This window comes from Anneissia japonica, unplaced genomic scaffold, assembly GCF_011630105.1.
Source record: "Anneissia japonica isolate Jap-2015-1 unplaced genomic scaffold, ASM1163010v1 scaffold108273_len470852_cov203, whole genome shotgun sequence".
NCBI classification, from domain to species: Eukaryota; Metazoa; Echinodermata; class Crinoidea; order Comatulida; family Comatulidae; genus Anneissia; species Anneissia japonica.
This window is the reverse complement of record NW_022686840.1, coordinates 184,023-206,231: the sequence shown is the minus strand read 5'-3', so window position 1 is coordinate 206,231 and position 22,209 is coordinate 184,023. Positions and strand designations below refer to the sequence as shown.

Below are 22,209 nucleotides of genomic sequence, written 5' to 3'. Positions count from 1 at the left end.
ATTGTTACATCGAATGTGTATGCTTTTTTGTTTAGATTCTAATTTCATGGGGCAGTCCAGTAAATCTGAATACCAACCATTTAGGCTAGCTCGCACTTTTTTGTTGGCTATTTTGTACCCAGCCTGGCCCTAGGCCTAGTAGTAGATTAGAATCAGCGGCGGCGCCAGTGAGTGAGTGGTTAATCCGCCTGTCGGACGGGCCAATGAATGAATGCCCTCTGTCTACTATTGGACTAGGCAGTTTTTATAGTATTATTAAAAAAAAAAAAAAAATAGACAAAAGGAAGGATTTTTTTTTTTTTTTTTCTTAATTTGAGCATTATTAACTGCCTGCAACTCTCAGTACTGTATTTTTATAGTAGAATATCTTTAATTTAAAATGACCAAAGATTGTCCAATTTTGTCAATGCACCAGCGGGGCAAGATCTTAATGTAGGGCCTAGGCCTAGTCCCTTGACCCTGCTTGAGTCAGTCAGAATTGACCACTTTTGGACAGCCTTTAACTTTAAGGTCTGGTGCCGCTACTGCCACTGGAACTAAGGTGTAAAGTATCTGTATCGACCAAGGCTTACAAAATAATAAAATACATTTTTATTAAAAGAAAATATATATTAAATAATTGAATTGATTTGAATACAGTAATGTATCTAGTTTTCAATTGAACAGTTTCTCTTTATTTACTGTGTAGGCCTACTGTAATTTTTATTGAAATGTTCATATTTTAATAATGAATGGATAAATGAATAATTTTTTTTTTTTTTTTTGTGTTTTTATGTTTTCATTGTTGGGCCTATGTATGAATGTTCAGAATCCCAAATGACTATCAGTTAATGGTTCACTCATTCATTGATGACCAAATGTAAATATTTGTGTAATGGTCATTATCAGCTGCAATTCAATGCAATAAATATAGTAAAATGAATACTGTATTCAAAGTAATGTACTGCATTCAGTTGTTTTAAATAAGGAACTGCTGTGATAATTATTAAGAACATAAAAACACTTAATTATTAATGCAGGTTACAAACGGTATGATCTAATATTCTGTAATATGAACTGTTTTTTGCTAATAGCAATCATCTTTTAAACTTCTGTCCCATTGCACTGTGTAAAAAAATGTTAAGTGTCTTTTTTGTTAAGTGTTTCACAGAAGCAGCAAGTAAACCAATAACATATGCAGAACATGGAGCTAGGAGAACTAGGTCCACCCGAAAAAGATGTACAAATTATTAAAGGTAAAGTAATCACATCAACATACAACTGATTACGTAAAGGGAGTGCTACTTTAAGCAGCGTGTAAATGCAATACTGAAAATATTTGAATTATACAGTGCGACAAATTTCACAGATTGAAGTTCTTAAAATTGGTTATTATTGGTACCATACGACTCCCATATTATTGTATGAGGCTTGCCAATTCAAAAACCAGTGTACTGTCCCTAATTGTTAAACTAAGTAATTAGCATTAGAGTGTGGCAGTACAGAGAATCTGTAATACCTTACTCATAACTTTGGCAACAGTAAGTGGATTCAAGAAAATGACCCATCATTTTAAAGCTTACAATGTGGGCAATAAGATATTGAAAAGTCAACTTTCTTGTTTTGGTCATTAATGCTGGTTTTGACATGACAAGCCCCATATATGGGAAAATTATATTCATCATAGAAAAGTTGATTTTATGGACAGAGGAGTAGACCAAGTGCCCCATGCATAGACTGTATTGTCCTTTTTAGGATTTGAACCAGTCACCCTCTAAAAAGTGTTATAGTATGAGGTCAAGGTCATGTACAGTATACTCCAATTGTTTTTACCAATAAGAACACATCTTTCAAGGTATTGCATTATAGTGGTTATTCTGACTTTAATGCAAAACGCATTTTTCTACTTCCTTTCAGAAACTGAAAATGCTGTAACTGAATTGAATCGGTAAGTTAGACTTTCAGAATTCTTTCATTTTAATACAGTATTTCAGAGGTCCAAAGTCTTGTGCAAGTTGCGGGATATTCCTGGAAATCGGGACAGCCACACTCCTGCAAGAAAGCCAAAATCTCCCGGAGACTGACCCATTTTCTTTAAATTTATGTTATTTGCATATTTTTGCTAACTGTATTATCGCAAGACATAATTCTCCCCTTTTACCATGGGAAAAATTTTGACACCATGTAATAGGATTGAATAAAAGGCAGACAGTTCAAAAGTGTTGTGTGTGTGTGTTTTCTTTATTAGCTTGCTTCAGGCTTCACTCATGTGTATTCTACTAAAGGCAGTATGGAATAAATGGATTATAGAGGGTGGTATAATAATATTAACTATCAACTTTGCACAAAACATTAAACTATAATGGCTCGAATTCTCTTCACAGAATGGAAAGCACAGAGATCGAGGAAACAACTGAAATCGTTTTTGTCCCAGAGATGATTTTAGAGTAAGTCCAAGTTTCTCATCTAGATATCTAATGATGAACAGTAATAACAAGTCAATTGTGATATCATCACTGTAACGCCTAATGTTATTTTTTAAAATTCCTAACAAAATTTTATTTTTATTTATTTTCTGCCCTCCTCTGACGATCTTTAAAAAATGAGTTTGCGAAACAAGGAATAAAAAAGTCTTGCCTAAGGTGCATTGGCAAAGGAGATTTGCTGAGATTTGATCTTAAGAGTTTAATATATTTCGCTTTAGGAATCAAGATAATTTGCCTACCAGTAATAATACTGCTGAAAATGGTACTGACATTGTTTATACGGTTGCTAATAATGGAACCCAACGTGGACGGCGTCTGCTTCTGGACAGCAGAGGCTATTCATATACTGTGAAGGTACATAATTAAAATGATATAATTGTAATGAATGTTTTGTTTTGTGTATTCAGAATCACCTAATTCAACAATGATGCCACTAAATCTTGTGGGTTATAATGCAAGTAAAAATTTCTTGCCAATTTTAATTTATTGTTTAACTTTTATTGAGATGCAATTTGATTGACTTTTAATATGCTGTTGAATTTTAACTTCCCAGAATTTTAGCTTTCCATAATTTTCTCTTATACTGTATTCTTGTCTATTTTATTGTAATGCACATTTGAACATTTTAGTGGAATTTGCACAATATAAATGAATAAATTATAAAATGAATAAATTATTTGTTATTAAAAATAAGAAGAAAAAAAGTAAAGATTTATTATAAATATAATTGATAGAATACTTTTACAGACAGTATATCAGGCCATTTGGGCGCTTGACAATGCAAGCCATCTGCTGATTGCTGGTGGCATGTTTCAAAAGGGTAAGGTAGCACTAAGAAATCCTTTATTGCGTTCTTTCGTGTAATTTTTCAGTTGGATGGCAAAAAGTACACATACTGGTGGTGCTCAATGCGGAACCGGAGTAGGCGATGTTGTGCAACTGTACGGCAAACGGCCGACGGTTTTAGAGCTGGAAAACGAGATCACAGCCACGCTCCTAAGCCCAAGTGTGTCACTAAAGTTAACATTGTTACAGAGGTATGGCTTTAGAATATTCAGTAATAACAGGGATGTTATTAATGTAAAATAAATTGTCAAATAAAAGCCTTTAATGTAATTGCCATATCTTTAAAGTCAGACTCCGAAGGAAAAACATTTTTGGTATGTTGTAAAACAGATTTTTCTAAGACACAAAAAGCATATTTGATGAGATACAGATTTTGGAATATTTAAAAAATAATAATTATAATAATGATAATAAGATTTATGAAATGCACAATTCCGCTGCAGTAGTGCTCAAGGTGCTAAAAACTGTATCTCAATAACTTTTCCCAAGTTTTTCATCAAATATGCTTTTTGTGTAAATCAGTTGTACAACTTATCAAAAAATTGTTTTTCTCCTGAGCCTGGCTTTGATATCAGACAGAAGGAATGATCACTAAATTAGGAAATACAGTAGTAAAGGAATTTGTAAAACATGCTGGGTAAATACAGTTTCCAAATAGCATGAGTTGATTTGTGTCTGTTTTGGATTAGAATGGTCATCCTGTCTTACCTATTTATATTTATTTATTTATTTATTTCAGATCAAAGAGCGATCAAAATTGATGATACATGATTCTGCCCGTAGTGTTGTACAAGACGTGATCACGAAATATTTGAACGCAGAAGTGATGGCTGGAAGCTTGCCATGTACAGACACTCTCATACGTCTCGCCAATCGGGCACGGGAGCCCCTGCGCCCAAACAACCCGAAGCACCTCAAATTCAAGGTACAGTGTCTCACTACCATTTAGGTATCATAGTTCTTAGGTTTTATGTGCAGTTTCCCTGTTTTCCATTATCTAATCAGTTAGAATACTTTAATCAAAATGCATTTCCTTACCAATCATTCACCTCCTACCAGAGCGGCTTAGCTGGGTCAATTAAGCCGATTGTAGCAACTCTGTGTTTTAGCTGGAGGGTTGAACTGCAAGTTATGATAGCACATCGTCTTGCGGATGAGACGTTTAAGCCGTTGGTCCTGTGTGCATTATGGCCCATGTGCACATTAAAGAACGCAGTACATTCTTTGGAAAAGGGTAGCGAATTGTTTTCTGGTGTGCTGAAAACAAGTATTAATACTTAGTGGGTTATTCTTGGTGTGATTCACACCAAAAATACTGCTACCCATGTATAATCCTAGGAGAAGAGAGGAAAAGGTCAAGTTCCATGCTCAAGGACACAAATAGGGTGAAGAGCATTTTTCTGGAATGCACAACCCGATCCAACGCCTTAAGCCGGAAACTCGCTGCATCGAACGAACGTATGATATAGTAAATAATGGAAAGATTAAAATTGTATGAGTAATCAATACATTTATTTATCTGTGCGGTGGCTCTCTTGTTAGCGGCTTATTTTTGCCTTAATGAGAGTCTCCCGACCATTAATTCGTCATAATTTAATTTATTTATGTCAAGAATATTTGTTGTTATAATTTTTGGTCATATAAAACAATCTAAGTTGTGAGTTCAGAGTTCTGAGTTCGGCCAGTTGAGCGATAGACAACGCGACACCGTCCGCTGCTTGTCGGTAGCAGTCTGAATGGGTCATCATTAAAAGAGATCCGTTGCACGCGCATCGTGGTATCACGTTCTTCATGGAATCGTGCCAGCTGACAACCGTCATGTAGTGAGTGCAAGGCTTAATACGCTGCCGCACGCACTTATAACCGAACTTAAAATTTTAGATTTTGCTTTGTGTTTTAGATTAACTACAAATACATGCCTGAAGACTACATAAAGGCTGATATTGAAATTGAGTGCGAAAGACATATTCTGCTGGCTACTACAGACCAACTGTCTATCCTGGCAGATACTAGGATCTGGTTTGTGGACTGTACAAATAAGGTAAGTGCTGAATTATAATAATGATTGTAATAATACAGTAGAACCCCTGTTAAGGGGGCACCTTTGGGACCAAAATGTGTTTCCTGAATAAGAGTTTGCTGTAGTGTTAAAATGTGTCCTGTCCCTTGTTTCTTGGCTGAAAAATTGTCCCTTTAATTTGCATTTTATGTGGAAGCCAAACCGTACGCATACAGTAACATTAAATTATGAGTTCAACTGTAAATATCACATTTAGTAAATACTGTACTGTAAGAATATATAATGGTATACAATATAAAACAATATAAATGACTGCTTTTAGTTAGACTTTACTGTATGCCCCAAAAAAAACATTAAAAAACCATAAAATTATTATTTGTTTTCTATACATACTGTACATAGATTTGAAAACAAACCTTCATATATTATGGCATTTTTATTTTTATTGTTAAGAGTATTTGCGGCTTTAGCGTAATGTGCTATATAAGCCAAAATTATTATTATATACACATTTTGATAGTGCTTTCGGCACTTGTCTGAAATTTTGTGACCAAATTCTCAAACCACTTCTTTCTACAGTTTATTCAACAACCTTTTACCAAGCTTTTATCAATACACACTTTTGTGAGGACGGAACATCAACTAAAGACCGTCCCGCTTGCATTTGTCCTGATGTCGAAACACCGCCAACGTGACTACAAAGCAGTGAGTGAAGCATGGCCAATATTCATAATAGCCTTCTCAGTTTAATTTACTTCTTATTTTTCTAAAAAAACAAACATTGTATTTTGTTTTATTTAATTAATTTTTTTTTTTAGGTATTGGAACACATTATTAAGATTCTCCCTCACCGGCAGTCTGTCAGGAAATGTGTTCTTGATTTTGAAATCCCGATGTGGAAAGCATTCCATTCTGTTTTACCTAATGTAAGCCTTCAAGGCTGTTCATTCCACTGGGTGAAGTGCGTCTTAAAGAAGGTGCAGAAAATAACTACAGTTGTGGTAAGTGTGATACATGATACAAGTCTCTCTCTAATTAAATACCCCTCCAATTAAGGACCACTTTTCTGTGGTTCCATATTAATAGATGTCTTTCATCTTTATTATTCTAATTAGAGACCAAAGCTGCTGAAGACCATGAAAACCCTGGCCCCAATAGTGGTCTTTAATTGGAGGGAGAGTATTTAAATGTTATTATAGAGGGCAGTGTAATGTAAACAAAAAGAAGACTCATACATCAGACAGATCAAACACTAACAAATCTTACAGATTTGTCAGTGTAGCCCAAGGTGTTGCTTTAAGTACTGTTTATACACTTTATCACCTAACAAATGTGTACCTTGCTGTCATCTTTTGCCACCCAGAAGGCCTAACGAGGCTTAATGGTTTTGTTTGTCGTGTAGTATGGCGTATCCAGAACTTTTAGCTGTATTTGTTATGAAACTCAGCCCATCTTTTATGCTCCACGTTAATTATTTTGGATTAAAAATAATAAACATAAATTAAAAAAAATGCAGAAAAGGCTGCAGCTCTCAGCAGGTGGAAATGGCACCGCGAGAAGCTCTCTGAGATGGATGCATGTCCCTTATTGGACGACATTATTCTTATTGTTATTAATATATATTTTGTTATCTTTCAGGAGGCAGAAATTAGGTTAGCGAGAAAAGTAATGGCACTAGTTTACATACCACCTGAGGAGATAGAAGATGCTCTTAGTAGGTGAGACAACAGTGCTCTGCAATTGACAAAATATTTCCTGAATACTTTAAATTCAATTTTTCAATTCAATTCAACAAAACATTTATTTACTTCTAGAGGCACAACAAGAAAATACAAAATAGCAAATACAAAGTAGTACAACAATTTGGAAGAGGACCACGACCCCAGAAATAAACTGTTAAATGCCAAATTTTACAAGATTCAGGATTTATTTATTTTTATTTATTTATTTATTTACTTGACCTGAGGGTCAAGGATATGCAAAGAGCGAACTTAATCGCTTTACTAATTGGCAATCCTTTCACAAGACCAACATATAAACAAGATACTGTACATAAAGTTAAGTGAAGTTGTTTTGCTGGTCCTGAGAAAAATCATGGGTTCTGTGATTGAGTTCTGAATTGAACCCAGGACCCTGGGCTTGGAAGACAAGCATCTTAACTACTAACCTATTCAACTCTTTGTGTTGTTTCTGTGATTTGTTTATTGTGTGATAATGCATATGGAGTAGATTTGTATCTTAGTGGTTAAGTTGCTTACCTTTCAGTTCCAGAATTTTGTGTTCATATCCTCTACAATGCCAGAATTTTTTGTCTAACTAAAGCTCCGTCTACATTATCAAATTTTCTTTGACAAAAGACTGATTGTATGCCCATATTTAGTCAAAATGTGCCTATATATGGCCATGGTGTGATGTCATCATGACCATATATAGTCATGATGTGCCTATATATGGTCATGATTTAAATTCATCATGACCATATTTAGGCATGTCACATGTTTTTGTCAAATCAAATTTGATAGTCTGGACAGGGCTTTAAGCAAATTCTTAATGATGAGTTGTGTTCACATTGGACTTGTTTTAGTCAGACTGTCCACATACCTATTCGCTTTGACCAAAAAATTGAGTGCTAACAGTCTTTGTAACATTCTCAGGTCAAATTACAAGGTATAATTAACCGAGTGAATGCTGTCCAGGAAGAATATCCAAGCTGTATTTTTCGGGCTAAAAAGTTAGATCATCTTGAGCTAGTGCTAGTACCATGCCCATCTTTGAACTTGACATAGAATGTATTTGGCTTAGTAATTGTTTCTGAATGTAGCTTACTATCAAAGGTAGGTGTGTTAAGAAAGCTCATTAAAGTAAGTCTCTTGGAAGGAGCTGCTTTTACCTTGCTAGGACAGATTGCAAGCACCATGTGTATCATCTCTAAACTGTAATTTTCCTCCACTCTCTTGCCTTGTGTTTTTTCTTTTCACTTTCCTTTCTTTGTGTTGTTTTCTTCAGTGTTTCGTTTCTGTTTCTAACCATTTATTTTGGTTTCTTTTCTGTAGTCCTAGAAAGCGCATAGAGATGAATGTTATACAAGTGCATGACCTTTGACTATTTTACTTTCTTCTCAGACTGGAAAAACAAGCCAAGAAGAGTCGTATTCTAAGCGACATCATTAAGCACATAGACAAACAGTGGGTGCAAAGTAGTTTTTGGAGCCCACAGCATTGGAGTGTGTTTGAACGGATTGTACGAACAACCGAGGACGTAGAGGGCTGGCATAAAACTATGGTTGAAAAAGACAAAGGTAAACATTTTACAGTTAAATTAGGGGGCTTCCGATTTGCGACGACATAGAACGTAATGACGTCATTTTAATTTAACTGCGCATGTCTGAATGTTGTGTGTTACGTTCTCTACTGAAGTCTGGAATGTTTGTCTGCCAAATTTACATTCAGGCCAGAACAAGGACTGTACTGATTTAAACATTGATGTATCAGTCTTTTGCGTTGACATGCAATGCAAAACACACGTGACGACAGTCATGGATGAATGAATCTATTCTATGTTCCCGTTCTGCGTACTCAATCGAAAGCTCCGTATCATAACACGGTGCCAGATCCAGAATTATTTTGCCAGGGTGTGTGAGTAACAATCGTGGACCTAAAGTCCAAAGAATTTGTTAGCTTTTTAATCTACTATCTAAATGATTTCACACTTGGTGATTTTTGGGTTGCTGCCAGGGGAAGGGGGTGGGAGAGCACCCCTTTTACCACACCTGGATCTGCCACTGTCGCGATCACACCACATTATTCAATAAGTTCAATAAGTTGTGGATGTCAAAATCTACATTTCCACTTTCCAGTTTATAAAGAAATCAATGCTCAATAATTCTGGCAGGAACCATCTATTATAATGCTTAGTGGTTTTAATTTTAAAGATGTATTGTCCCATGCTAAATACCAACAAAATCATAAAAATATTTTTTGAAACTAAGCCCATTTTGAAGTAACATAAAAGTTATCAACTTGAACATAGAAATTAGTGTATTTAAAAAATGTCTACCCATCAGTTTACAGCGAAAAATGATAGAAACAATTCCTGTCACTGGAAGTGTTTTATTATTTTTATTAGAATTTTTTGGTTTAAAAATCAGGGTACACGTTTTTTAAATTCAATAATTTTTATGCACAAGTTAATAATTTGTATGCTATTGCAATATAAGCAAGTTTATTTCAAAATTATTTCTTATGATTTTTTGACATTAGCAAGGGACAATACATCTTTAAGCCATGAAACAAAAGGACGTTGAAAGCACACTAACCACTGATCTACAGGTTTCTTAATATTTATATATCTTATGATCATGATAAAGGTAGAGATTTGTGAATTGCTACTTAAAAGACCAGTCAGTATCAGCAGGGCTGCATGTTAGTGGTAGAAAAAGTGTCGTATACCCCATTCAGACTAGCGTCGCATTGCTATCGGTTGTAGCAATTGCAACACCCAATCGCAAAGTAAAATCATCAATAGTTTGCAATTGTTATCCGTTGCGATTGGGTGCTACAAGCTTTATTACTCTCGATTACCACGGAATCCGATCGCAACGGATTACACAGGCACTGATTGGCTGAGGTCAAACAAAACAAGACGACCTATGTCGTTGCTAGTGATGTAAAGTATCAAAGTAAAAAGGTGTCTGAATGCTGTCAAGTTTGCGAACAATTTGGATTACAACTGTTTACCACCAATTACATCGCAACCGGTCGCAATCCAAAGTCTAGTCTGAATAGGGTAGTAAGTGATTTTTTTTTAAATGAAGCAATGGAAGTGGATTGGTAGTGCATTGCACAGTGAAGTGCATATCACATATGTATGTCTGGCTTATTAATTTTATTAATTATTTTGATTTAGGAGAGGGGATTGGTATGTACAAATTGGTAGAGCAACTCCACACTGTATCTCTTGACCTTCCTTTCAAATGGAGGCTGGTGTCTAATGAGAAGCTATATACACTGCAAAGGGAAAAGGTAGGAATATGGTGAAAATTGAATACTGTAACCATTGCAACAATGTTTCTCTCTCAAATGAATCGGAGAAATTATGGTTTAATAAATATAGGTCACAGGACTACGAGAGTACTGTACATGGACGGATATCTGTATGTCCTTATGCATGTACAGTTAAACTTGCCTAAGTCGACTTTATATAATTATTTAAGAATAATTTCTAAAGCTAGATTTACACTGGACACGATAACGACACGACAACAATACATCATTGCGTAGTTTATATTCTTTAAACTGCGCGCATCGCTATTTGTCGTTGTTGTGTCGTAAATGTGTCTAGTGTAAATATAGCTTTAGTCTAACTTATGTTACATGCCAAGTTGTTGTATTTTCCAATAATTAACAATCTGTAAGTTGAATTTTATCTGTCAAAAAATTTGTCATTGGCATTTTAGATTCGACAAGTTCAACTGTACATCCTATTCTGTGCTTCACTAAATCTACTACATATTCTCTCATAAGCCAGTATTGGCTGGCCTTTGTACAGGGGTGAGACGTTAATGAATAAACATTACTTTACTTAATTATACTTACTAGAAAAGGCCCACACTATCAAATTTATTTTTTTTTTAAATTGGTTGTGATAAGACATGATCATCACACAAATATATCACATAAAATTGAGGATTCATAGCTTGGTTGCCATACAATCGCTACTCTGTCACTACATTGTTTTCGGTGCGATTGTTGTATTGCATAGCAGCCCCCAATGATGCAATGCGGAAGGCTCCCTGATTAGAATGACCAATCAGCATCACTGAAAGCTGACGGCGATAGCGTGTAGCGACTGTATCAACAACAAGTTTTATAAATAAATATTAAACATCAAACAAGAAGGAGGTCAGAGAAGTCTATATATATAGTACAGCACTGGTTTGTTTTTATATTTTTTAGAAACACTGCCAGCAAGCAAAGTTGTTCAAATTCTGGAGAAGATATTTAAAACAGAAGATTAGCATTGATGAACTTATAGACTGCTGTACTCTACTGGATTATCCGTTGATCTAGAGGTCAACATACTCGATAATGTCATGGAATTTGTTGAAGAAAAGAACCAGGTTCTTCAGCCTGCTGCTGTATAATGATTTAAAGACTTCTTCACCAAGCAATATGCATAATTTACATATATATTGTAGTGCAGGTGCTACAATTGAGGGTGCTACACCAATATCCCATAATGTCATCTCTAAGTGAATTATAATTTTGTGAATTTAGTTATCTTTGGGATTCTGAAACACTCATGTTTTGGTATTGCGTAGAAAACAGTGTGCTGAAATTATTAAATTGGTTGACATTTCAAGAAGTTTTGAACAAATCATAAAAAATAATGGTATTACTGTATTGTAATGTAATACTTATTATGTCTGCCATTATTTTTCTGATTATTTTGTATATTTCTTTGCTGTATTTTTATGTACTATAATGTTTTGTTAACTAATTAAAGATAATAACAATAGTGTAATCTGTGTATTGTATATTACATGCATTTCATGGTACAAAATAGCCAACATATGGTACAGGTTAAGGGATGTGGGAAGGAAATCTTTAGTAAGCTTTTTTTTGACACATATTGTATTTTAATGCATGTAGTGATAACCATGACCAGCTAACATAATTATTAATACAGTAGAAAAAAAAAAACAGACATCCAAATTTGCAGGATGATAGGGATAGATTGTGGGACATTTTTGATTGGCCACAGGAGTATGGGAGACTTCCAGTTTTTCGGCAAAACTCTGATAACTTGTGGGTGACTTGACAGTATATAATGTGTACTGTTTTTTTTATTTAGATGGGGGAGAGATGCTGTCGGACAGGGGTGTGATTATGGGGGCTTGATCTCTGAGCCCTGAGGCACTTAGTTTTAATAGTATGGTAATATTCCAGTAAGTAGAGGGCTGTACAGATAACGTAAATTATTGTATACAGTATTGGACATACTGATAATCTGGTGCATTAGGAGCTCCTGTCAAACACGTCCATTACTAATGACCGCCTAAAGTAGTCATTCGCTTATAAAGCTGCCTTCTCAAATTAATCTGGGATACAATAAAAATATTATTCTAATTGTATTATTAACACACTTTATAAATTCTTACTGTTTACAATTGACTTAACAAATTTAAGAAAATTTATTTGAAAAATGTGTTCTCTCGTAGCCTGTCTTCTGATCAATCCAAACGGTTGTAGAAAATGGCAGAAAAACGGAAATATAAGAGGCCGAAGTCATACTATATTAAATCAGCAAATAAAAAGTTTAGGAAGAGTGGAAATGAATTAGACGCAGACATGAAGGGTTTCCTGATTACTTGCAATCGGAATGAATTTGAGTGCAGGAAAGATGCCTACCAGCTCCTGAATGAGTATGCTGATAAGCTATATGGTCCCATCCAAGACGATAAAAAAGGTAAGCGTCTTCAATATCTCCACACTAAGCAAGATTTTGTGACGTGTGATTAGCCCATATATGGGCATGATGATGTCATACGACATCCATATAAGGGCATGAGGAGCAAAACCGATCACATGTTGAGCTTGTACACTACTGTATTTGAATTTGCATGCTTTTTATATTAATGATTTTAATATTTTACTATTCCATATATAGTGATGTCATAGCACATACATATATGAACTTAAAGATATCATACCACACCCATATATGGACAGATCACATGTTCAGCTATTACACTTCAACAATATTTGAAATGCATACTGTACTTTGTATGAGATTGACTTTGAATTGGAATTGCCTTTCAGCTGAATTTTATCACTTGTAATATATTTTCCTAGCTGTTTTTTACAAGTAATGCCATTCTCATATTTTTTCCATAAAATGACTAACAATATGGAGTGTCAACTTTTGAAGCATGATCTAGAATAAATCAATTTTACAAACTGCTAAATTGAATCCTTATTTTAGCTGATACTCTATTCACTTTATAGCCAGGCTCCTAAGGGAAAAAATTCTTGGTACTGTTTTTAAACTGATGTTTCTAAGACACATAAAGCATTATTTGGCGAAAAGTGGTTAGTGTGATACAGATTTTTGAATATTTAAAAACTGGGGAAGGGGTGGAAGGGGCTTACACTCTGTTTTCCGCCCTTTTCCCCCAGTTTTTTAGTCTTACAAAAATCAGTTGTACAACTCCGACGAAGAGATTTTTATAGTAAATAGACTATAATGTGCAAAGAGATAATTTTGAAAAAAAAATAAATACTGAATGAGTCTCATGTATTTTGTAACAGATGAAAGTGGTGAAGAAGACTTTGACTTGGCCCTGAAGAAGGAAGTCGCAGATTTGAAAGAAAAGAGGAAATGGCGATTCAATGCTATGAAAACTGGTACTAATAGCGTCCTGTTTATATCAGCAGAGGTAAGTACAATAAAACATGAATAACCATATTTAAAGTATTCTAAGTATAGATTTATTGTGGTTATTAAAATATCTTGCATAAGCCCTTTCGCCTGAAATGGCTTGTGTAAGGCGAAAATTGTTTATACAAGATATTTCAACAAACATAATATGTCGTATATAGCTCTAACAGGAATAAATAGGTCAATGCAGCAGATGCAATTATTATATAAGTATAGATTTTTTTTTTTTTTTAATAATAATTTGTAAATGCAGTTGAATAGCTTGGTGGTTAAGATTAAGCTTTTCTTCTCATCCAAGGGTCCTGGGTTCAATTCCCGTCATGGTAACAAGATTTTCTTCTCATGACAAAAACAACTCCACTCCCTAAGCCTCATAATGACACTTAGTGTATGTAGAATCCTTGACCTTTGGCCTGTAACCAGTTAATAATAAAAAATATATATATATAATTACAACACCTATTATAGATTTTGTTATTTGCTTGGTTGGTTATAGGTCATATGAGAATAAGTTATTGGTTCCAATAAATGAAAGAAGGATGAGCTTTGCATTTATGATTGAAATTTTACTTTTTTTGATTTTTCCAGATTGAAAATCCATGTGAACTTGCACATCACATCCTCACTGATCTCCAGCAGACAAAGAAGCTGAAATCACGCACCATCTTGCGTCTCCTTCCCATAACCGGCACATGTAAAACCTACGAGGACAAGATGGAGAAACTCGCAGAAGAAGTTGTGGCTCCACATTTTGAGTTCAGTTGTAAAACTTACATGTATGTTGTTAAAATCCGAAGCAATAACGCTGTAAGTCGTGGAAGCATTATTAAGATTCTGGACACGGTTATTCGACGTAATGAAGATCTGAATCATCAAGTGAACATGGATGATCCAGATCTTGTGATCCTCATTGAAGTCATCCGCAACATCTGCTGCTTCAGTGTCATCAAAGATTACAAGAAATTCAAGAAGTATAATTTGCATTCCATTGTAGAAGAACCAAAAAAAGAGAAGAAAGATGAGGTGGAAGATAAAACAGAAGGAAATAATTGCAGTCAAGGAGAGGAGAAAGGTCCTGCAATTGAGAGTACACCAGCAGAGATGGAGACATCCACTGCAATTCATGAACCTGTTGAAGTGAAAGAAACAGATGAGCATTCAAAAACAGCTCTAAATGTTGCTGGCGAAGACCTCAATGAACCTGAAGCAGATAAGAATGCCAGTATGTCTGTCAAGGTTACTGATGACTGTGTTGATGATGTCTGCAATCATCCAGAGGCTACTGGTGATGACAGCAAACAACCAGATGGACACAAGATTGATGACACTGTAGGTGATGAAAGCAAACCACCAGAGGGTGATGCTGTTGTACTGTAGTTTCAAAATAGTAACCATGGTTTTTAGAGGCCAAGGAGAGAAAAGCATCTTCAGGTTCTAAAAGTCCTTGTTGTGATACAGTGTAATTGGAAAGAGAGAAGATGATATCCTCTGCCACAATTTTCAGCAGAGATTGCAGGACTACATGCAGTCCCAAATGCTAAAACTATCACAGAAATCAATCATAACTTGGGCCTACGTCACTGATTATTCGTTAATGTTAATAGCCATTCTCAGTAATCTTGTATACTACCGGTACCTGCATGCTTAGTGGAAAAATATAATAAGTGGATAAAGCGGTGTTAGGTTAGCACTAAGCTTTCGGACTAACTTAATTTAAGTTAGCCTATAAAATGCTGTGGTGGTTTTAATTTTATACATGAAGAAATATGTCACTTTTTTTTGCCCACGTAATTATGACGTTATAACTAAGGGACATTGTAACTTGGTCTGTACCAGTAATCAATCTTTTTTCTAATGAATTTTCTAATTCTTATGAATGGAAATTGAAAAAAATTAATCTTTAGCCTGCTCTCTTCATACGGATCTCTGTAAGCATGTCAAGTTTAATTGCAATTCGTCCTTCAATGTCACAGCCTTTAGGTAAAAACTTGAGGCATTGTCAGTGACCTTTGACATTCTATGAATATTGAAATATAACATGTATTATAAACTCAGCACATTAAATTTTATATAAAGAACAATTTTTCTTTTCTGACCATTTCTACTGTGGTGTGGTGTTACTGTAATATTATACTAGAAATGAAATCAGAATGGATGCTCATAAGTTTGTAAATTAATTTATTATCCAAAATTTATACACTCTTTAAATTACATTAATCTAATTGACCACATACCTGAAATGCAAAACAAAATGGCAAGGAATGATTGTGATTTCAAAATATTATTACAGTATTATTAATTTTAAGAATACATAAAATAAAATATAAAGAGCATTTTGAATAAGTTCAGTAATGCTCCTTATATTTATAATTGAACCCCCAATACAATGCACTGCTAACACATACCATGTTAACTATTCTCCTTAAGTTGTCCACTAAAATCTTCGAGACACCATCTCTTGTATAAACAGCTCATTTAAAGACCTTTTCACTACAAAAATACTTTACCCAATATAAGGGTATACGCAATAAAATAAAAATGTATGTGTGAAAGATATAATATACCCTAGTAATTTGTAAAGCTAATGAACTTGCTTAAACCAGTAAGCAATTAATTTTGAACTATTTTACATCATCTACATGTAGTAAATAAACAAATTTGTACATTCTAATTCTAAAAGTACTGACCACTACCAAAAAAATCACCACTAAAGCTCTGTCCAAATTATATTTTCTTTGACAAAAAACTGCTGTATGCCCATATATAGTTATAATGTGCCCATATATGGTCATGATGTGATGTCATCATGACCATATTTAGGCATGTAACATGCTTGTCAAATATAATTTGATAGTCTGGACAGGGCATGGTTACAAAATATTTGAATTTAGGACATTCTGAGGTTGTGGTAGCATGGCCAACAATCTCATCAACTCCTCAAGTCGTCCACTAACGGCTTTAACTTGAGGGCGCCATACTCTGGTCCGTGTAATGCTACAACAACATTAGAACATGCTCTTCCCTGGAGATCCAACAAACTAGGTGTAGAGGCCTATAATACATAGTTTAAAAATGTGGATAAAAATTACATGAAGAGAATAGAGGTGGTGAAAACCCCCTCCCCGTTGTTCAGTTAAAGTTATGTTGGAAAAAATTAAGAATATTTACAGCTCAATAGCACAGGCAAGGTAGACATACTATGTGGTGATTATACAAACAGTATAGTAGCCAATTTCCCGCATGTTTGTGAGGAGGTGGAACAGGGGCTTGGCACAGAGACCCCATCAAAAAGCAGCATTTCATAAGTAATAATTTTTTATACCTTTTGAGGGCCCATCAAAAAGCAGCATTTCATAAGTAATAAGTAATAATTTTTTATATCTTGGTTACCGAAAGCAAATATTGATGATTTCGAATAAAAATTAAGTTTTTTCTTTAATTTCATAACGCCCTCCGCTGCCTTGAAATCTCCAAAGATAAGATACAGTATGTATATTTCTTCCAAATTATATAAATCTGAAGCATTTAACTATCCTATTTTACATTCCCCAATAAAATTTTATTTTTATTTTCTCCTCCATCTGGATGATTTTGGCAAAACTATTTGCTAAATAAGAAAACAAAATTTTATTTTTATTTTGCCCTCCTTCAAAATAAGTATGCGAAACAAGGAATAAAAAAAGTCTCGCCTGACATAGACTTAAAACTGTTGTCCCCTGCCCCCTGTCCTGTTTGTGAAAACTGCACCCACAGTACCTATAGTTACTTGAATGTCAAAAATTCTCAATCTACTATATCTATATACATTATTTCACTATTGCTTCTGACAATGAATTTATAGTATGACAGATTGCTGTTTTGGGCAAAAAACAAATGCATTTTTGCATAGGAAATATTGGAATATTATTCTACTTGAATATCTAAAAGAATTTCTGGTCTTCTAAAGTTGGCTCTATTTCTCTAGCTGATTGATCGTTTGCATTAGTTTTCTCCAGGGGAATAAATCATCTTAGTTGAGGTCCTCCTACTGCTTCACCTCACCATTCTTTTTATCTGTGAATGAAAATAAAACATTTTAAATTTGAATAACATATGACTGAAAACAAATCCATAAGAAAGAAATATTTTAATGCTCCATTTACTTATAGATGGCTAGGGAAATGGGAAAATGTCAGTAGTCTTTGCATAATGTCCAAACACATTATGCTTCTAATGTAAAGTTCTATAAAATATAGTATACTTATACAATTATAATTATATATATAGTATACTATAATGGCTGTGTACCATACTGCAGTGTCCCTCACTATAATAAGGGGAGACAAGGGGAGGAAAGTTGGTGAGTCAAAAGAGTGGCATGTGCCCCCTGGATCCAAGCATGCACTACCTGTTGGTATTTAGAGTACAGTATTTTCTATTACGTCATGTTGAAGAATATGGATATAACTGGTATAACCACTCACTTGTTGATTTCTAAAGGAATACTGATGATGATGAAGGTTGATGCTAATAAAGAGGTAGATGAGGATGACAATGATGATGATCTTTATGATTATGATCTTGAGTCAACAATCTCTGAAACAAGAATACAATAAGCCAATTGTAGTTTGAACTGCGCATGCTCGTACCAAGGTTAATTAACATAAACAAGCATACACACAACATAGGTTTATGTTCATTGACCCTGGATACAGGCATGCACAGCTCAACCACGAATTGGCTTATTAGTATTAAAGTTTCTTTACCTTCAGTCTTTAAAGAGACAAACTTTAAAGACTCTGAGAATATTCAAAAGCGTGATTTCCCATCAGGACCGTCACCGAGAAATTCATGTCCCAGTCCATTTCCACACTTTCCACACGATACCTAATAGAATAAACATGATAATGCAATAATGAAATATTTATAGCCAATATAATTTTGTGATTTAAATTATGTGGGATCTTGTTTGCCTAATTCCCAGGAGGGTTTAATTGATTGCATAGTTACCAACCTGCAAGATATGAAATGTGTGACTACACCAGTTGGGTTGTGGGGATGGTGGCCGGGGGCCCGGTTCCATCACATAATCAACAGTTGGTTGTGACAATGGACACGCAAGACCGCACTCGACTACTAGATTCTACTAAGTGTGTGGTCGGCTGGGTTGTTTTGGTCGGGAAAGAGAAATTTTCTCAATGAATTGATTCACAAATTCTAATGCACACTCTACCGCAAAATCCTGCATCCACCCCAGCATTTATCACATTGTGCTTGGCTGCATGTGATGGTGACATAGCTTAACAGAATTATTATAAACATATTAAAATCTGAAAAATTTAGGCTCTCCAAGAACAGCTTTGCCAATAGTATTATTGACAATATATTGTTATGTACTTTGTTATGTTCATCCATGATAATTTTCAACATTTTCAAAAGAGTACAAAACATACTCTTTTCAGTGACCTCCATCTGAAAGAGTGTGCAAAAAATGTTGATTTGTGTCATTTTCAGATCAACATTTTATCTTCTTCATAAAAGAGTACTGATGCCAACACTTTCAACCTCTTCAACCCTAAAGTGTGTGCTTTGAACTCTTTTGAAAATGTTGATAATTGTGGATGGCCCCTAAATAGGTTTATTAATGGGTACAATATTGTAATCTCCGTAAAATTGTTTTTCCTTTTCATATTCTGTATTTCCGTAGCAATTATGCAAGTTACATACAAATTGAGCAGCTTACTTAACTATTAGGCCCCATAAAAAAAATGATTAGTTTATCATTCCCAATCATCATTCACCAGCCTTAAAATTTGTTTTTGACGAACAAACGATCGTTTTTTCAATGAAAAAAATCTAGTAAAAAAAAAAAAAAAAATCGCGATTTCGTCAAAAGAGATGCGCGCGGGGATGATAAACTAATCATTTTTTTTATGGGGCCTTATGTGATGCTGCAGACTTACTTTTAAAGCTCTTGCACTCTCTTTTCGCTTTGAGACGCTGTCAGCATGCACAGTCTCGGTAAATGCAGGCCACGGTGAGGAATGTTCAAATTTTTTCCTGCTGTCGAACAGTTCATACCCACACTTGGAACAAGTGTATGTGCCTACAAAAATCATGATTGAGTATAAAAATAATGATTCAGTCAGCTCTCTATCCATTTAGGCCCTAAAACTAGGCCAAGGCCTAAATCAATCAAATTCAAAGAAGGTGATATAGGCCTAGGCCTAGAGGCCCCTAAATAAAACGTTTTTCTTCCTCCAAATTTCTTATTTTCATTGAACATAAGGTTAGCCTACTTATGCCTATTTGAGCACCACAGTCACCCTAACTAATGAAGACCTAGGACTAACCAAGGTCCTACCTAGTAGTAGTAGTAGGTCACTGTCAAATCGTGTACAGGCCAGGCCTAGCTAGGTGGGAGACCCTACCTAGGCCCCTCTAGGTAGGCCCTGACTGGCCCTAGCCTAGGCCAGCTGGCAGCTAGTAGTAGGCCTAGTTGGCCCCTCCCTCCTGGCCTAACTAAGGCCCTAGCCTAGGCAGGCCCTAGGCCTAGGCCTAGAATATGTGAACAATTCAACTTCACCTACCATTTTTAAAATGGTCTTTGTACTTCTCGCCAGAAAACCAACCACAGAACGACATTTTAGCAAATTTTCAGGGATGTTTATATTAATTTATAAATCCTTTGCAAGATGACTTGCAAATCAATAAACTTCTCCAATTTCCTGTACTCACAGTTACGTAAGCGTGGCTCTTTCATTTTTTGCATGGGGATTTTTTGTTTGTTTTATGAACGCAATAAAGTAAATTCGCGTCATTTAACATGAATTCATGACAGTTTTGCGTTAAATTATAATAATTCGCGTCAACTTGAACGCAGCAGGTATGGGGTTATCGGCGATGCGAATCAAATGACAAGGGTTAATGAATAATGGGAATGATTATGCCCACCAAAATTTGCGAATACAGTATTTTGTTTAACAGCCTCCTTGGAAATAGTGGGAGGATACTGAGACAACTATGACGTAGTTTGTCTCAGGACTGTATAATAAGGTAAGATATACACAATAGGCATACATGATATTTTATATTTTCTAGTGATTAATAAAATTAAGCAGGCCCATATAGAAACAGAACAGTAAAATACATAAATAAAAAAGTAACGGTCTTTCATTATTAGCACGTGACAAACGGAATATTTAAAATTACATTTTTTTTTATTATTCGTATTCAGTGTGTGCGTAACGAGATGTTTATAATTTGTGGTAACAAGAACGAAACTGTGACGTATGTGACGTAGTCGTTTTCGTTATCATATTTGTGAGGACTTCCCTATGTAATCATAAAAAGACTTAACTAAGACTAACCGCGGTAGAAACATAATTGTACTTGAGAAGAACATTAATAGAATGTGTTGATATCGATGATGCCTCCATTAGTTTTGTTACAGTCATTTAAGGGCGTTATTCGAAGAAAAAAATAAACGCCCTGGGTGCGTCATACGAGGGGGAGGCGTTTATTAATGAGACTCTGAGAGGGGTGCGTTTATTCGAGGGGCGTTTCTTCGAATAAATACGTTTTCTAAGAAAGGAATGAGTAATCATAAAACGCAGTTGTTACTCAGTATTAATCATAGAGATATCATAGAAATAGCAGAAAAAAAGTTTTGTCTTCGTGGCGTTTAGTACAGCTACTCTAAAAGTAGCGCATTATTATAGAGGGCGGTCGATAAAGTCATGAATCCACACTATCTGTCTGGAACAGTACGAACGGGTAAAAAAAAAATTGTTATTTACGATGTTGCAATAAATCTGGTAAGCATATATTTTACAATCAAAGCATTATAATATTGGACTGGTAACTAAGTGCCAGCAAAAATGCATAAAACATGTAAGAGTAATTTTGTGGCATGCTGTAATTTACTATCGTAGGCCCCTAGCCTAAGTAGGCCTAATAATATAACTAGGCCTAGCCTAGGTATTAATATATATGGTGTACCTTACCTCAGGCTGTAGGGCCAGGCTTGCTACTCTCTACTCTAACTCAGACTCTAGTGAGGTGAAACTGTATGTATAGCATGGTAAGTCGGGCCTAGGAGTTTAGGCACGCTGTCAGTGGTGGATGATGGAATCCCGGATGATGTAGTGTGATACGTAGTGTAACTGCTTCAAATCAAAGACTTCTAATCAGGTCACAAACAGAGCTTCAGAATGAAACAATGAATGAGAGAATGCAAAATTGTTTTTTGAAATCTGTTGATTATTCTGATTATCTTAATGATTTGAAATAGGCATAGGCCGTAGGTTAGGCCTAGGCTTATGTTAAGTCCACACGATATTGGTTTTATTAATCTCAATACATTTTCCTTTATATCTTTTTAACAGGTTCTCGTCACAAGAGCCATCACTGAGGAGAAAAAATTTGAATAATTATCCTTTGTGTTCACATTTTATTTGA

At 35.0% G+C, this 22,209-nt stretch overlaps 4 protein-coding genes across 7 annotated transcripts in view; 3 read left to right on the top strand and 1 right to left on the bottom strand.

The window, feature by feature from the left end:
* Positions 1 to 77: 77 nt before the first annotated feature.
* Positions 78 to 11,428, top strand: LOC117117559. 2 transcript variants are annotated; one of them, XM_033261896.1, is made up of 13 exons: positions 194 to 1,235; positions 1,897 to 1,927; positions 2,364 to 2,426; positions 2,684 to 2,819; positions 3,338 to 3,502; positions 4,051 to 4,236; positions 5,212 to 5,352; positions 5,911 to 6,036; positions 6,150 to 6,332; positions 6,970 to 7,049; positions 8,454 to 8,629; positions 10,237 to 10,352; positions 11,286 to 11,428. In XM_033261896.1, exons 1-13 carry the CDS (start codon positions 1,175 to 1,177, stop codon positions 11,397 to 11,399), a joined length of 1,578 nt encoding a protein of 525 aa, XP_033117787.1. In that variant the 5' UTR covers positions 194 to 1,174; the 3' UTR covers positions 11,400 to 11,428. The 2 variants fall into 2 exon arrangements, with proteins under 2 accessions (XP_033117797.1, XP_033117787.1); XM_033261906.1 differs by lacking the exon at positions 2,364 to 2,426 and having other exon boundaries at positions 78 to 1,235.
* Positions 11,429 to 12,136: 708 nt separating this feature from the next.
* LOC117117572 (THUMP domain-containing protein 1-like) lies at positions 12,137 to 16,172 on the top strand. 2 transcript variants are annotated; one of them, XM_033261925.1, is made up of 5 exons: positions 12,137 to 12,277; positions 12,551 to 12,798; positions 13,641 to 13,768; positions 14,359 to 15,168; positions 15,232 to 16,172. In XM_033261925.1, exons 2-4 carry the CDS (start codon positions 12,585 to 12,587, stop codon positions 15,145 to 15,147), a joined length of 1,131 nt encoding a protein of 376 aa, XP_033117816.1. In that variant the 5' UTR covers positions 12,137 to 12,277; positions 12,551 to 12,584; the 3' UTR covers positions 15,148 to 15,168; positions 15,232 to 16,172. The 2 variants fall into 2 exon arrangements, with proteins under 2 accessions (XP_033117816.1, XP_033117807.1); XM_033261916.1 differs by having other exon boundaries at positions 14,359 to 16,172.
* Positions 16,173 to 17,426: 1,254 nt separating this feature from the next.
* On the bottom strand, positions 17,427 to 20,521 carry LOC117117606 (methionine-R-sulfoxide reductase B1-A-like). The gene is made up of 4 exons (XM_033261964.1): positions 20,340 to 20,521; positions 19,713 to 19,855; positions 18,516 to 18,636; positions 17,427 to 17,823 (listed from the first exon to the last, which is right to left on the bottom strand). The coding sequence occupies exons 1-4, from the start codon at positions 20,392 to 20,394 to the stop codon at positions 17,795 to 17,797; spliced, it is 348 nt and encodes a 115-aa protein (XP_033117855.1). The 5' UTR covers positions 20,395 to 20,521; the 3' UTR covers positions 17,427 to 17,794.
* Positions 20,522 to 21,432: 911 nt separating this feature from the next.
* LOC117117585 (ubiquitin domain-containing protein UBFD1-like) overlaps positions 21,433 to 22,209 on the top strand; it is a 7,054-nt gene continuing 6,277 nt past the window's right edge. The window contains exons 1-2 of one of the 2 annotated variants that reach the window (XM_033261940.1): positions 21,433 to 21,566; positions 22,137 to 22,208. The gene's annotated coding sequence lies outside the window, so the exon portion shown is untranslated. The remainder of the gene's footprint in view (positions 21,567 to 22,136; position 22,209) is intronic. The other variant, XM_033261934.1, reaches the window with a different exon arrangement.